The sequence below is a fragment of the Phyllobates terribilis genome, unplaced genomic scaffold (assembly GCF_046119375.1).
Source record: "Phyllobates terribilis strain yellow unplaced genomic scaffold, ASM4611937v1 Scaffold_3__8_contigs__length_932513732, whole genome shotgun sequence".
Classification (NCBI taxonomy): domain Eukaryota; kingdom Metazoa; phylum Chordata; class Amphibia; order Anura; family Dendrobatidae; genus Phyllobates; species Phyllobates terribilis.
Window position 1 is genome coordinate 320,608,289 of NW_027362763.1, and position 15,120 is coordinate 320,623,408.

At 41.7% G+C, this 15,120-nt stretch overlaps 1 protein-coding gene across 1 annotated transcript in view; it reads left to right on the forward strand.

The window, feature by feature from the left end:
* LOC141259317 (probable cation-transporting ATPase 13A4) overlaps positions 1–15,120 on the forward strand; it is a 184,094-nt gene that overhangs the window by 57,869 nt on the left and 111,105 nt on the right. Inside the window, exons 7-10 of the mRNA XM_073675071.1 lie at positions 2,861–2,995; positions 3,664–3,736; positions 12,812–12,940; positions 14,401–14,565. Of these exons, the coding sequence (XP_073531172.1) occupies positions 2,861–2,995; positions 3,664–3,736; positions 12,812–12,940; positions 14,401–14,565 (502 nt within the window). The remainder of the gene's footprint in view (positions 1–2,860; positions 2,996–3,663; positions 3,737–12,811; positions 12,941–14,400; positions 14,566–15,120) is intronic.

The window sequence follows — 15,120 nt, forward strand, 5'->3', positions numbered from 1 at the left end:
TATGCATTGGACAAAGGCAATTCCGCTTGCGGAAACGCAAAATTAAATGACATGCTGCGGATTTTTGAACGCGGCATAAACGCTGCGGAAAAATCCGCAGCATGTGCATAGAATTTGCGGAATCCCATTGGGGACCATGGGGTGCGGATATACATGCGTTTTTCAAGCGTTTACGCTGCGGAAATTCCGCAGCATATACGCTTGAAAAATGCTACGTGGGCACACAGCCTAAGACATTTCTGTGTAGATTACCTGCATTTTTAGTGAATTTCCACAGCATATTCATTTTTTCTTTGCGGATTTTCCAAAGCTAGTGCAATACTATGGGGAAAATCTGCACATAAAACTCAGCATGTCTGCAAGAGAAATTGACATGTTGCAGATTGAGACTCACACCGCAGCAGTGGGCATAAGATTTCTATAAATCCCATCCATTCTGCAGGAACTGTAAGGTGCTGCGTTTTTACTCAGTGAAATTACATAGCTTCAAAAACTTAGTAAGTACTCATCGTGGGAACTTAACCTGTGCATAGGGAGAAAACTTGTAATCTGAATTGGGAGGGTGGATATTATAAATACATTAAGCTGCAACTAGTAAATTGTGAGTTCTATAAAATGCCAGCATCTTCACACATAAATCTGCTGAAATAAGTATCGCTGTCACTACTTTATGGCGCTGTCAGTGCAAATGGCCTGAAATGATTCCCTATAAGGGCAAGTCTTACAGAATTCCCTTTTTTATGTACTAGTAAATACTGATTTTGATAATAGGTTTTCTGTAGTTGTTGTTTTAAGCTTCATATATAAAATTATGGGCTTGGCTATGAAACAAGTAAGGCCACGGCCCCACTATCAGTATTCTGTCAGTATTTTTCTCAGGAGTGGGAGCCAAAACCAGGAGTGGGTGATAAATGCAGAATTGGTGACTTGTTTCTATTATACCTTTTCTCTGATTGTTCCTTACCTGGTTTTGGCTCCCACTCCTGAGAAAAAAATACTGACCGAATACTGACGAAATACTGACAGTGGGGCCGTGGCCTTAATGGGTTCTTACGGACATGGGCTACTCCCAAAACCCTGAGTGGAGGGAGAGATGCGCCCCACTACCAAACCTGCAAATCTCTCTAAAAGTAAAAGCCCATGTCGGCCACTAGGCGACGTAAGACAGATATCACCATAGGCCACGGCCCCACTATCAGTATTTGGTCAGTATCGGTCAGTATTTTTTCTCAGAAGAGGGAGCCAAAAGCAGGAGTGGGTGATAAATGCAGAATTGGTGACTTGTTTCTATTATACCTTTTCTCTGATTGTTCCTCACCTGGTTTTGGCTCCCACTCCTGAGAAAAACTACTGACCGAATACTGACAAAATACTGACAGAGGGGCCATGGCCTTAATGGGTTTTCACGGACATGGTCTATCCCCAGAACCCAGAGTGGAGGGAGAGATTCGCCCCACTACCAAACCTGCAAATCTCTCCAAAAGTAAAAGCCCATGTCGGCCACTAGGAGACGTAAGACAGATATCACCATAGGCCACGGCCCCACTATCAGTATTTGGTCAGTATTCTTCTCAGGAGTGGGAGCCAAAACCAGGTGAGGAACAATCAGAGAAAAGGTATAATAGAAACAAGTCACCAATTCTGCATTTATCACCCACTCCTGGTTTTGGCTTCCACTCCTGAGAAGAAATACTGACCGAATACTGATAGTGGGGCCGTGGCCTATGGTGATATCTGTCTTACGTCTCCTAGTGGCCGACATGGGCTTTTAATTTTGGAGAGATTTGCAGGTTTGGTAGTGGGGCGAATCTCTCCCTCCACTCTGGGTTCTGGGGATAGCCCATGTCTGTGAAAACCCATTAAGGCCACGGCCCCTCTGTCAGTATTTTGTCAGTATTCGGTCAATAGTTTTTCTCAGGAGTGGGAGCCAAAACCAGGTGAGGAACAATCAGAGAAAAGGTATAATAGAAACAAGTCACCAATTCTGCATTTATCACCCACTCCTGGTTTTGGCTCCCACTCCTGAGAAAAAATACTGACGAATACTGACCGAATACTGATAGTGGGGCCATGGCCTTATGGCGATATCTGTCTTACGTCTCTTAAGGCCCTGTCCAGATGTCTATTTTTCACGTGTGTGTTCTATCCTTAGTTTTCACGGACAGAACATGTAACTTTTATAATTTATGGAGCTGTTATATGTCATTGCATCTGTGCAAAAATCATAGAGGCATGTCCTTTTTTTTAGCAGGATCTTGGATGAAAATTACCAATACAAGTCTGTGTCTGTGAAAATCCTGGACTGCACATGGATGGCATCAATGTGCTTTGTGCAGTCTGTGACTAACATTGTGATGTATAGGAGAAGCTTTACAACTTTATTTATCCATACATGAAAATCACTGTTGAAACTCTGATAATAAAAACTGACACTGACCAAACACTGATGAAACACGGATAACGCTTGGGGTGTTATTCCCAAAACATCTCCTTTGCTGTCTTCTTCTTTTTTGTGACAGCTTTGCCGCATACCTTTTTTTTATTTTAATTCTATGTATATGTTAATTAATGGGAGCGTTGGGCGTATTAACAGCACTGAACTGATACTGATGAATAAGATCAGGCCAATCAATAAAAGTCATCAATATCAAAACCCTTCTAACTAGATTACTCTTAATTGTTTTTGTGCATTTTCTTTTTTAGACCTTTTTTGTGTGTGCTGTAGCTTGGCATGTTATATTGTATTATTATTTTTACATTGTGGAGTCATTTATTTTGCAGTAGCTGGTCCAGAGCTTTAATCACATTGGAAAGCAGTTACATAATGGATTATTTGTATATTTATTTTCCTTTATTTCAGGTGCTGAGTCCATTCTATGTCTTCCAGCTGTTCAGTGTTTGCCTATGGTTTGCTGAAGAATACATTGAATATTCGGTGGCCATTATAATCATGTCTGTGATTTGCATTGGCTTGTCTGTGTACACATTAAGACAGGTATGTGTTTATTTGGTAGTATATCAATTTAGGTAGCAAAAATAGTGTGTTTTTATGTGACTTTTAGTCCGAAATCATAAACATAAAAAAGGGAAAAATATTTTCAAGTTTCCTCCCTTTTTTTTTTTTAAATTGTAACTTAGATTAGTTCTTAGAATATACACCTGTATTTTTATACCTGTATACAAATAGAAGTTGTATATAAGCAGGAGGGACCAAATATCACTTGCAGGCCGGGCTATAACTCTTTGGTCCCTGATGCAAAATGGGTTCCAGGAACACTCCACCCTATATTGCCACACCACCGATGACAGTAGGCTGGTGACTATGCAATCATTGTATCTTCACAATGACTCAGTTCCTGCCATGATTACTTCCCGTAACATAAATTGCATGCTGACATGTAATAATTATTGCATTTTGCATGTGAGCTGGACAGGGAACACACAAACGGCTTCATTAAAAATGTATTACTTACTACTACTTTTAATTAAATATTAATTAATTTCTATAAGGTGAAAAACACCCCTTTTACAAGCACCACGTTTAGTACAGTAGCTGTATTTAATAATGAGTATATTTTTTCCCTAATAATACAGAATAATGCATTATCAAGCTTGCCTTGCTGTTCTAACATTGTACACACATCTGCTTCCCCCAATTTACAGCAATCAGTTAAACTGCACAGACTAGTTGAATCTCATAATAACATCAAGGTTTCTGTATACGGAAAACAGACAGGTGAGTTTCCTGTAGAGGGGGTGCACTTGCTTGGGTTTTCGGACCTTTTCTGTCTTTTCTTAATGTATATATGTACTAAATGACTTTTAAACCACTGGTCTTTGTAACAGAAAATGTATGTATGGAAGATCCACTAGGTAATGGTGATGCTTTCCAGCTGAGCTCTGATTAGTCGTTGTGCCCCAAGACCTCCTTTAAAAAAAAAACAGAAAAACTCCTAAATAATTTTGACAAAGAGCAGAGTTGACTTATATGTGTATGTCCTGAACATCTCCCCCTAGTAAATGCCTCACTCATTCTATTCCATGGGCATCCTTGAGTATAGGAGAGCACTTACGCTAGGGCAACATCTGTCGCGCAACCAAAGTTCCCTAGGTTCCCTAGGTGTAGCGCAATGCAAGTGAATGGGGTTGCATTGCGACCGTGACAAGCAAGTCACAAGAAGTCCAACCCTGTCTGTGTTTTTTTTGTGACCTGATTGGCGCAGTACCCTGGGAGTCGCAATGTGACCCCATTCACTTGTATTTGGCTACAAAGTCGCCATGTAGTCCCAGTCTTATAGAATAATATGATCTGGAAACTCTCTTAAGGTGCCCAAACACATGAATTAGCTGTCGGAGAACTGCTATCTCCTCCAACTTGGCCACGCATTCATGTATTTTCAATGAGAAGAAGCTAGAAAGCTGTTGCTATACAATTCTTGGTGGCGGCTTATCTCCTCTTCATACAAAAGAGTCCACCCCCCATACAAATCAGATGGTCCGCTGATCACAGAAAAATCTTTGGATTTGACAGACTTTAATGTGTATGGGGCCTTTACGAAACTCTTCTAAATCCCCTTGATCAGTTTGGATCCTAAATAAAATGCATATTAGAAAGTTGGAACTCCAAGTATTAAAAGCTGCTCTCTCATAAAAACACCCCCTTGTCATATTCTCTAGTAGGGCATATGAGCCTCACAGTGAAGGAAGTCTCTGCTCTGGACCCCCTAGTCCATACATTGCATTTATTTGATTGGCTATCCCATGTATTCCAGAAAAAGCTTCCTCTGGTGATAATAATGGTTGATGAACCCAGACTAAAAATCGATACAAGATACAACAATGAAATCTGCATGTGTTAGATAGCAAGAAGTGATAACAAAAGGATAACTACCAGCACCATACTGCACCATAACTAGTAGCCTAAACTTTTCAGTACAGTCTGATAGAGGATACTGCTCTGTCCATCCGATAATTGTTAGAAAAGCTGGACTTTTGGTTTTAGTACAAATATTCTTGTGTTATAGAGCAAAATCCTGACTGCTAGGCTCAGGCTATAAAAGTTAAAAAATGACCCCCTTATTAGTAAAAAAATAATTTTATTGAAAACAATTTAAATACAAAGAGACAGTATAATAAGACCAGGTAACGCAGAGAAAGGGATGAACAGTAATCCAGAGAGACAATATAACCACGGTGTGAGATATACATTAACACCAGTTCATGAATAAGCCCCTGGATTTGTAAAGTATTTTCTGACAGTAGAATATAGATTGGTTACATATACGTACACTTGTGTGTAGATGAAAATCCTGCAGGTGCTGTGATAAAGAAGGGAAGCTTCATTCATCATTGTGGAGTTATTTTGTGTAAGCAGCTACATGTGACATTTGCTTACAATAGCTTTACATAGCTTTTACAATAGCCGTGTGCCATAGGGTGATCCTGTGGGTAAACCAACATTTGTTTGCATTATTCACAGCTGACAAATATCAAACTGTTGACAGTTTTCCATTCCTGTAGAAGCAAAAATCTTTAACATTTAAAGGGATTTTCTGGTTTCCTATTAAAAAAAGGTTATTCATTAAAAAATTTGCAACTTCAGTATCTAAAATACTTGGTGTCAGTAAATGAAAACATTCAAATCTGTTGGCCAAAACCTGGCAATATCGGCCGACAGTCTTGGGATCTCCTGACTCTCCCCCGACAGATGATGTCAGGGATAGAATGGTTCGGCATGACTGATTTCAGATTGCCGATCCTTTTGCCCTTGGTGAGATAAGGCTATGTGCACACGTTAAGTATTTAATAAATACCATATTACCCAAAAGGGGCAACTAAACCCAATTTTAGGGATGTGTTAAAACATGACTTTTATTTAGTATTTTCTAAAATGAAAACAGTAATAAAGTATTAAAAACACTCTAATGTGTCAGTGTTTTCACTAACTAATATTTGATCACACTGATCTACATACACAGCACTGATTCAGATACTAATTATTTTTCATTATTTTCATTCATCATGACTGCAGTTCATGACCTATACAAAACTCAACTGAATCACTGATATTAATGCTCACTGGCACATTTTGTTCTTTATAAAATCAATCACCACATAGCCACCCCAACAAGTTTCGCCACAAGGGCTTCCTCAGGAGGATGGGGCTATAATGAGTACACAAACCAAAGTACTGAGCTTTTTAAAGCATGGGCTCATACATCATAGGACAGCAAAGAACCAATCAAGTGTCCACATCATAGAACCAATCTCATGCATAATTCAAACATGACACATGAACTATACGTGAGATTGGCTCTATGATAAAAGCTCTCATTGCAGACAGGAGAATGACAGCAGATAGAAAAAGCAAGTCATTTGCAAACTTGCTGACTTTTATGCTGTCTAACAAACTAAAGCAATTTAAGAAATTGAGAGAATGCCTTTAAGGCCACGTTCACGCATTTGCATGAATATTTGCCGACTCGGCATGAGAAAAAGAATGATACTCGGCACCGCTCGGTAGTATAAAGCCCCCGTCTCACATAGCGATATCGCTGCTGAGTCACGGTTTTGGTGACTCACCAGCGACCTCACCAGCGATGTCGCTGTGTGTGACACTTTGCAACGATCAGGCCCCTGCTGTGAGGTCGCTGATCGTTGCAAAGTGTCCTGGACCATTTTTTGGTCGTTGGCCTCCCGCTGGCCAGCACACATCGCTGTGTGTGACCAGCGGGACCAACGATCTAGCTGGTAACTATGGTAAACATCGGGTTACAAGGGGCACGCGCGCACTTAGTAACCCGCTGTTTACCATGGATACCACTCTGCTACGGTGCGCGGAGGCTCCCGGCGCACCGTAGCAGAGTGGTATCCATGGTAAACAGCGGGTTACTAGGGGCACACGCGCACTTAGTAACCCGCTGTTTATCATGGTTATGAGCCTGCTAAAGTGAGCGGTAACCTCCCGCTCACCGTAGCAGAGTGGTAACCATGATAAACAGCGGGTTACTAGGTGCGCGTGTGCCCCTAGTAACCCGCTGTTTATTATGGTTACCAGCCTGCTCCTGCTTCAGCAGGCTGGTAACCGGGAGCAGGACATCGTGGAACGATTCTTTCCACGATATCGCTGCTCCCCTGATCGCTGGTGAGCCTGCCTGTTTGACAGCTCACCAGCGATGTATTAGCGATGCAGCAACGATCCCTGACAGGTCGTATCGTTGTCGGGATCGCTGCTGCATCGCTTAGTGTGACGGGGCCTTAACATTGTGGGTCATCCGAGTGCAATCCGATATATGCCGACTCACACAATGGAGAAGATGGGAGAAATTAAGTTCTCCGTCTTCTCCGCACCTGTGATTTGATTCTCGCATGTGAGCAAATCGGATCACAGTAAAATGCCTGGACCCGTGGAAACGTGATAGACACGCGAAACGTCCGCCGTCCGCAAAAGGTGCCGCTTCCCTGCATTTTTAATGGAAATGGAATGAAAGAAGATTTTATTACATCGGTGTGCCACCTCGCTTTCTTCATGTATGAATTGTACCTTACTTTGTTTCTGGAGGGAGTCGCACCCGATGGTAAGATTGATTGCTCCAGCTGATGAGGTCGAGCTTCTGGAGTCTCTGCACAAGGACTGAGTCGCTGCAGTGCTGCTTGCCTGTTCATTTGTATTTGGATCACAGTAAAATGACACTCGACTCACGCTTGCATTTGAGTTTGAGCCGAGGGTCATGTGCATATAGCATCTGATTCGCTCGCATGGGAGAATCATAAGATGTTATACACTAGTGTAAGCGAACCCTAAATCTGATAGTCCAGGAGGTGAATGCAGAATCTCCACCATGCTTTTAGGGTGTAATGATTGTTAATATGTGTAGTTCCACCCCACCAGTTTACAGCTAGTGACTCATCTGTATCCTAGGAGAGTGTTGTTATTATTATGTGGGACATAGCTAATCTAAACTATGTACAGTATAACTTTGCACAACTATTTTGCTTCAAGCCTGTACCTTTAGGGATGTTCACATGACGTTCCTGACAGGTAAAGTATAATCTTTCTGAAGGAAACACAATATGCAAAGTAATATCCACCACCAGAAGCTTTGAGACTAATTATTCTAAAGGCCACAAGATAATTACAGTGCAGTCACTACTTTAGAAAGTGAACACAATTTGTACAGTATTTGCAGGATTATGCTAAATCTCATGAGCATGGGAATTTCTCACAATGATTTGCCCTGCTAGATCCCATTCAGACATCATTGATTTTTCTAGAATGCAAAACAACAGACTGTTTTTTATCAGTTTTTTTTCAATCAGACTTTCATCAGTGTTTGGTCAGTGTGTCAGTTTTTACCAACAGCGTTTCACCAGTGTTTTTTTTGGATATAAGTTTTCTCATACTTCTATAAAAAAACATGAAAATTGGACAGCATATGCATGGCATTCGAGGGTTGTTCTTTTTTTTTTCTCCATGGACTCATAGACTTGCATGGGCAAATTTGAGCTGTGACTCGGATCAAAATCGGACATGTCTCCTTGTTTTAATGTGGATCACTAGGTTGTCAAAAAATACAAAGACATGTGAACGGCATCATACACTATAATAGTTAAACATGAATCAAACGTGTAAGTGAAATTGATCCAATTCAAAATAGAACAGTTAAGGTTTGGATTTTACTTTGAGATTTGTAAAGTAGAAGTGATGCGAATAACATTATAAATAGTTTAAGCACATTTTTCTGCACAGAAATTCTGTTGCATAGTTTTACATGATATTTCACCACCTACAAATGAAGCATTTTTTTTTAAAGGACTCTTTCAGCACAGAATGGATGTTCAAACCAAGTACAGGCGCGTTGTGCATCATGGCGGGCCAAATATTTACATACACTTTCCCACCCTCTTGTTTTCCCTCTATCTCCGCCCTTCTCGGCTCTCCAATCAACCTCCTTCAACCAAAGAAGGTGTGTGTGGGTGGGTGGAGATAGAGGTAAAACAAGTAGGCTGTGTGCCCACGTAGCGTTTTTCAAGCGTATATGCTGCGGAATTTCCGCAGCGTAAACGCTTGAAAAACGCATGTAGATCCGCACCCCATGGTCCCCAATGGCATTCCGCAATGTCAATGCCCATGCTGCGGATTTTTCCGCAGCGTATATGCTGCAGTCAAAAATCCGCAGCATGTTCATTAATTTTGCGGAAGCGCTGCGGAATCAATGTGCGGATGGTACCCAAGTCTGGAGGAGAGGAGACTTTCCTCCAGACCTGGGTACCAAAGAACCTGTAAAAAAAAGAATAAAATAAAGTTTATACTTATCTTCTGATGTTTTCCCTCCGTCGCGCTGTTGTCTGAAGGACCTGCCACGTCATTGAGTCATGTGACCCACCACATGACTCAATGACGTCACCGCAGGTCCTGCACACAACAGCGTGAGCCGCTCAAGCCTCCGGACGGGGCAGAGAATGCATCAGAAGGTGAGTATATAAGTTTATTTTTTTATTTTTTACCATTCTGAACAAGTTGTCAAGCACTTTTCCAAGTGATGCTTGGAGAAGTGCTTGATAACCCGCATGCGGAAATGCATGCAAAGACGCCTCACAAACGCTTCTACCTGGCGGGAAAACCGCATGTAATATCCGCATGCGATTTTCCCGCCAGGGAGAAGCGTAAAAAATATGCTTCAGGTCCGCAACGTGGGCACATAGCCGTAGTTGGAAAGTGTAGTTTAATATTTGGCACTGCCATGATGCACCGAGTACCTATACTTAGATTGAACAGTCATTCTGTGCTGACAGAGTCCCTTTAAATGACAGGTTCCCTTTAAACAAATTTTCCTTTACATTACATTTACTTTTACTTGTTAAAGCAACAGTTTTTGCTTCGTAATGAATCTGCCACAACGTATATATCATGGCTGTTATCTTACACCCTGGAAAAGAAAGCTTGCTATAATTTTAGTTAGGGTGAATGTTGTATACAAGCTCGTTTTTTATTTCTTATTTGCAATTTTTTTTGCCCCCGGCCTGCTTCAGTGCTGCACTGACCCAGCAGTCCGACCTGCTTCAGAGCTGCACCGATCCAGCAGTCTGGCCTGCTTCAGAGCTGCACCGATCCAGCAGTCCGGCCTGCTTCAGAGCTGCACCGATCTAGCAGTCCGACCTGCTTCAGAGCTGCACGAATCCAGCAGTCCGGCCTGCTTCAGAGCTGCACCGATCCAGCAGTCCGTCCTGCTTCAGCGCTGCAACGATCCAGCAGTCCGGCCTGCTTCAGAGCTGCACCGATCTAGCAGTCCGACCTGCTTCAGAGCTGCACGGATCCAGCAGTCCGGCCTGCTTCAGAGCTGCACCGATCCAGCAGTCCGTCCTGCTTCAGCGCTGCACCGATCCAGCAGTCTGGCCTGCTTCAGAGCTGCACCGATCCAGCAGTCCGGCCTGCTTCAGAGCTGCACCGATCCAGCAGTCCGGCCTGCTTCAGCGCTGCACCGATCCAGCAGTCCGGCCTGCTTCAGAGCTGCACCGATCTAGCAGTCCGACCTGCTTCAGAGCTGCACGGATCCAGCAGTCCGGCCTGCTTCAGAGCTGCACCGATCCAGCAGTCCGTCCTGCTTCAGCGCTGCACCGATCCAGCAGTCCGGCCTGCTTCAGAGCTGCACCGATCTAGCAGTCCGACCTGCTTCAGAGCTGCACGGATCCAGCAGTCCGGCCTGCTTCAGAGCTGCACCGATCCAGCAGTCCGTCCTGCTTCAGCGCTGCACCGATCCAGCAGTCTGGCCTGCTTCAGAGCTGCACCGATCCAGCAGTCCGGCCTGCTTCAGAGCTGCACCGATCCAGCAGTCCGGCCTGCTTCAGAGCTGCACCGATCCAGCAGTCCGGCCTGCTTCAGAGCTGCACCGATCCAGCAGTCCGGCCTGCTACAGAGCTGCACCGAACCAGCAGTCCGGCCTGCTTCAGAGCTGCACTTGCCAGCTGTATAGTAAACAGCTTTCAAGCACATCCTTCATGCCTAGCAAACCGGCCACCTCTGATGGACTGCAGAGGTGGCCAGTAGCCAAAGCAACAAGCAGTTAACTATAAAATGTAAAATTTCCCTGTTCTTGAGAACAGAGAGGATTTATAAGAAGAGGTAAATTGCAAAGTTGCTTGTTTTTACAAGCAATTTTACCCATTTAAGAAGTTGAGACAACCTGTTTAAGCTCCCCCCTATGCAGGGGGAATGGCTCCAGTATTAGAAAAAAGAAGCTCTGTGTGCTATAAAATTATATTAGGAAATTATTCAGCACAGACTTTGGTACTTTGTAATAAAAGTTGGAGATTTATTATTAATATTTTTTTAAAGTTATAAAGTCTAATGGCTTGAATTGGTAAAGTTCTATAAATATTTGTAAATAGCCATTGTTTATTTCTTATTCTCATATAAAAATGTTGTATACAGAGGGACTCGTGCATGAGCAATATCACTGAATTTATGTAGAAACTGTGATTCATTGAGCATAATCTGCAGAAAATGTCTAGAATGTGCAATAGACACTTTCAGGAGTCATGAGACTGGAAAAATGTATGCCTGGATTTTTCTAGTTTTATGAGGCAAAATTCAGTCCTAGGTAATAAAAAAAATGTCATTAAGGGTGTGCTTACATTGAGCCTTTTTGCTGAGTTTTTGGAGAGGAAACTCCCAAGGAGGATTTTGGAGATTTTCCATTTCAAAAACTCAGCAAAAAGACTAAGGCCACGTGTACACATTGAGTATTTGGTGAGTTTTTTACATCAGTATTTGGAAGCCAAAACCAGGGGAGGAACAATCAGAGGAGAAGTAAAATAGAAACACGTCACCACTTCTTACCAAAACCAGGAATGGGTAAAAATGCAGACGTGGTGATGTTTTTTTTAATACTTTTCCTCTGATTGTTTCACTCCTAGTTTAGGCTTACAAATACTGAAGTAAAAAACTCACCAAATACTCAATGCGTGCACATGGCCTATAGGTAAATGTATTTGCTTTTTTTATCCAGGCAGATTCTGCTTGAAAAAGGGCTCAAGAATGCTAAAAAAAAATGAACCTAATGCACAGCAATATCAACACATTGCTGTGCACATGTTCAATCTTTTTTTACGGAAGCGTGAAGCAGGTAAAAGAAGTAGCATGTTCATTATCCGGTCAGCTTCTGCTGGGAAGCTGCTCACTAGTTACAGCTTAAACTATAGAAAAAAGAAGCTAGCGGTAGAGCCGCCACCAAACTGATGGGAGAACCGTCTTCAAAGCCATTTCAGGAAACAGACTGCTGCCTTCATTCTAAAGTGGCTTCGTGTAGGAAAACCTTGGTGGCTGTGCCAGCATTTTAAAGACATCATATGCATATACCCTAAGTGTATCTACACATAGCTTCGTTTTCAAGCAGATTCTTCCCCGGAACCACCTTAAATAGCTCCTCCAAAGCACCCCATAAAATGAGCATAGTGCACAGCAATTTTAAAATGGCATTCCGAACTCTCTGATGACTACCTACTGTTATGAACTGTTGACCAAGAGTTCATCAGTCCATGGATATCCAGTTTACCTAATCCTTGTTGTCCCGTTCATCTGATGCGTATGATAGGTTTTTAGACTGTCGCTCAACATTAGAGTGTTGTGGGGATTCTCAGATATTAATGTGTATGAGGAATTTTACTATAATAGGTTTTGCCTACCTTTAGATTGATAAGTAAGCTGGCGTTATAATTGTAAGTTGCAAAAGCCAGATTCAAAAAAGTTAGAATTCTTATTTGCCTCTGATTGTGTCTTTCTAATGTATTACATGGTTTATAATCATTGCAGGTGTCTCCCATGAGGAATCCCGTCACCTGGCTCCCGGAGATGTCATTGTGGTTGAAAGAAATTCCCTTCTCCCTTGTGATGCATTGCTGATCAGTGGAGCATGTATAGTCAATGAAAGCATGCTTACAGGTAACATTTATTGTAATGTAATGCTTAGATCAAGTGCCAGAAAGTAGACTAGACCAGCAGGAAATTTTCCTTTTGACTTACTCTGAGTGGTTTTAGGTCTCACTCACATTAGCATATAAAAAATAGCTCTGATGTTGTTTCTGAACAGTAAGGTGAGAATCATGTGAGTACAATGCGATTTTTCTCACCTACCATCCATATGACAACCGTATACAATGCATTTTTAACATCATCTTTTACATACTGTAATTCTCTATGTAATTTAAAGCTAGTTTACAAACTAAAAAAGCAATTTTATATAAAGATATTATAGATGATATAAAGATATTAGAAAGATAGATATCTATCCTGTAGATATATAATTTCATATAAAGCCCATTACATATAATTAGCTAACACCCTTTAATGCCTTTCATGTGGCACCAAAGGGTGGTTAGCCTTATTTAACCTATTAAATAAATAAATAATGTAAAAAAAATTACGTGGGGTCCGTCCTATTTTTGATAACCAGCAAAAGTAAAGCAGACAGCTGTGGCCTTTTATTATCAGGCTGGGAATGTCCCTGGATATTGGGCCCTTCCCAGACTAAAAATATAAACCCACAGCTGCCCCAGAAGTGGCGCATCACATTAGATGCATCAATTCTGGCGCTTTGCCTGTCTCTTCCCGATTTGCCCTGGTGCAGTGGCAATCAGGGTAATGGTAGTTGGGGTTGATGACAGCTGTGATTTGTCAAAAATCACAGCTGCCATCAACCCCTGGGATTAGTAATGGAGAGGTGTCTATCTCTCCAATACTTACAGTCTACCTCTCTATTCTGAGGGTTCTGGTGTGAATTTACTGTACTTGGCTGATGAAATGTCGGGTTCCTTTGTGATGTGTCCATAAAAATCGGGCAGCATACGCATGGTTCGTGTGCCATTCGATTTTTCTTATTGCACCCACAGACTTGCATTATTGAGTCCCGTCCGATATACGCAGTCAATCGCATCATGATGGATTATTTTCCTCAGTCCGATTAGAGCTGAGGAAAAACTTGCAGATGAGCACTGACTCATTTAATAACATTGGTCAGAGCGATGTTTTATCGCATTGCACTCCTCCGTATTGTACGTCAGTATAAGCGAGCCCCCTTACAATCCTTCTTACACCATGCAGTTGTCTATTGTTCATTAGGAAGATGGCAAGAGTCTGCTGAAATCTGTTTGCATACCAATACTATACATAAACCTATGTCTTCCTTTAACAAGAAGATCCCACAGTTTGCTGTATGTTGTTTGTATTTTTTGCCCTTTTGCCCTTTGTTTGTTTTGTAAGTTGCCCTTATGTTTATCTGGTATTTCATTAAAGATATTAAAATTAGATTTAAATATTAAAAGACAAGATTAGAACACATGTATAAGTATTGAAAATTAATATAGTTTAGTTTACTTTCGGTGTGTTTTTTCATATTGTTTTAGGTGAAAGTATCCCAGTAACTAAGACTCCACTGCCAAATATAAACAACACAGAACCATGGAAGGTCCACAGTGTGCATGATTACAAGAGACATGTGCTGTTTTGTGGGACTGAAGTCATCCAGACCAAGTCTTCAAACTATGTGAAAGCTGTTGTAATGAGAACAGGTAATATTCTGTATGTTTAAATATTACTTTATATATTTGTATGTAACAGGAGTACCCATAATGACGCAATGTTGTAGTCTTTGTATTAGTATCTATGTTAGGCTAAGGTTATTTATTTTACTCACTTCAATTCCAGAAGAGAGGTTAACTCCTAACATACCAGCCGCCTCTCTCCAGTTCATTTCTTTCTATACCGCAATTATCTGCTCACTGCACACATTCATTTTATTATGTTTACTTAAATAGCGGCATCATATTCTGCAGTGCTTTACAGTCATCGTCATCATCACTGCCCCCATTGGGGCTCACAGTCTAAATTTTCTATCAGTATGTCTTTGGAGTGTGGGAGGAAACCAGAATACCCAGAGAAAACTCACGCAAACACAGGGAGAACAAACAATCTCCTTGCAGATGTTGTCCTTAGTGGGATTTGATTGCAGGACTCCAGCACTGCAAAGCACCCGTGTTAACCACTGAGCCACTGTGCTGCCTATCAGTTCACATGAATATACAAGGTGGGCCATTTATATGGATATACCTAAATTAAATGGGAAT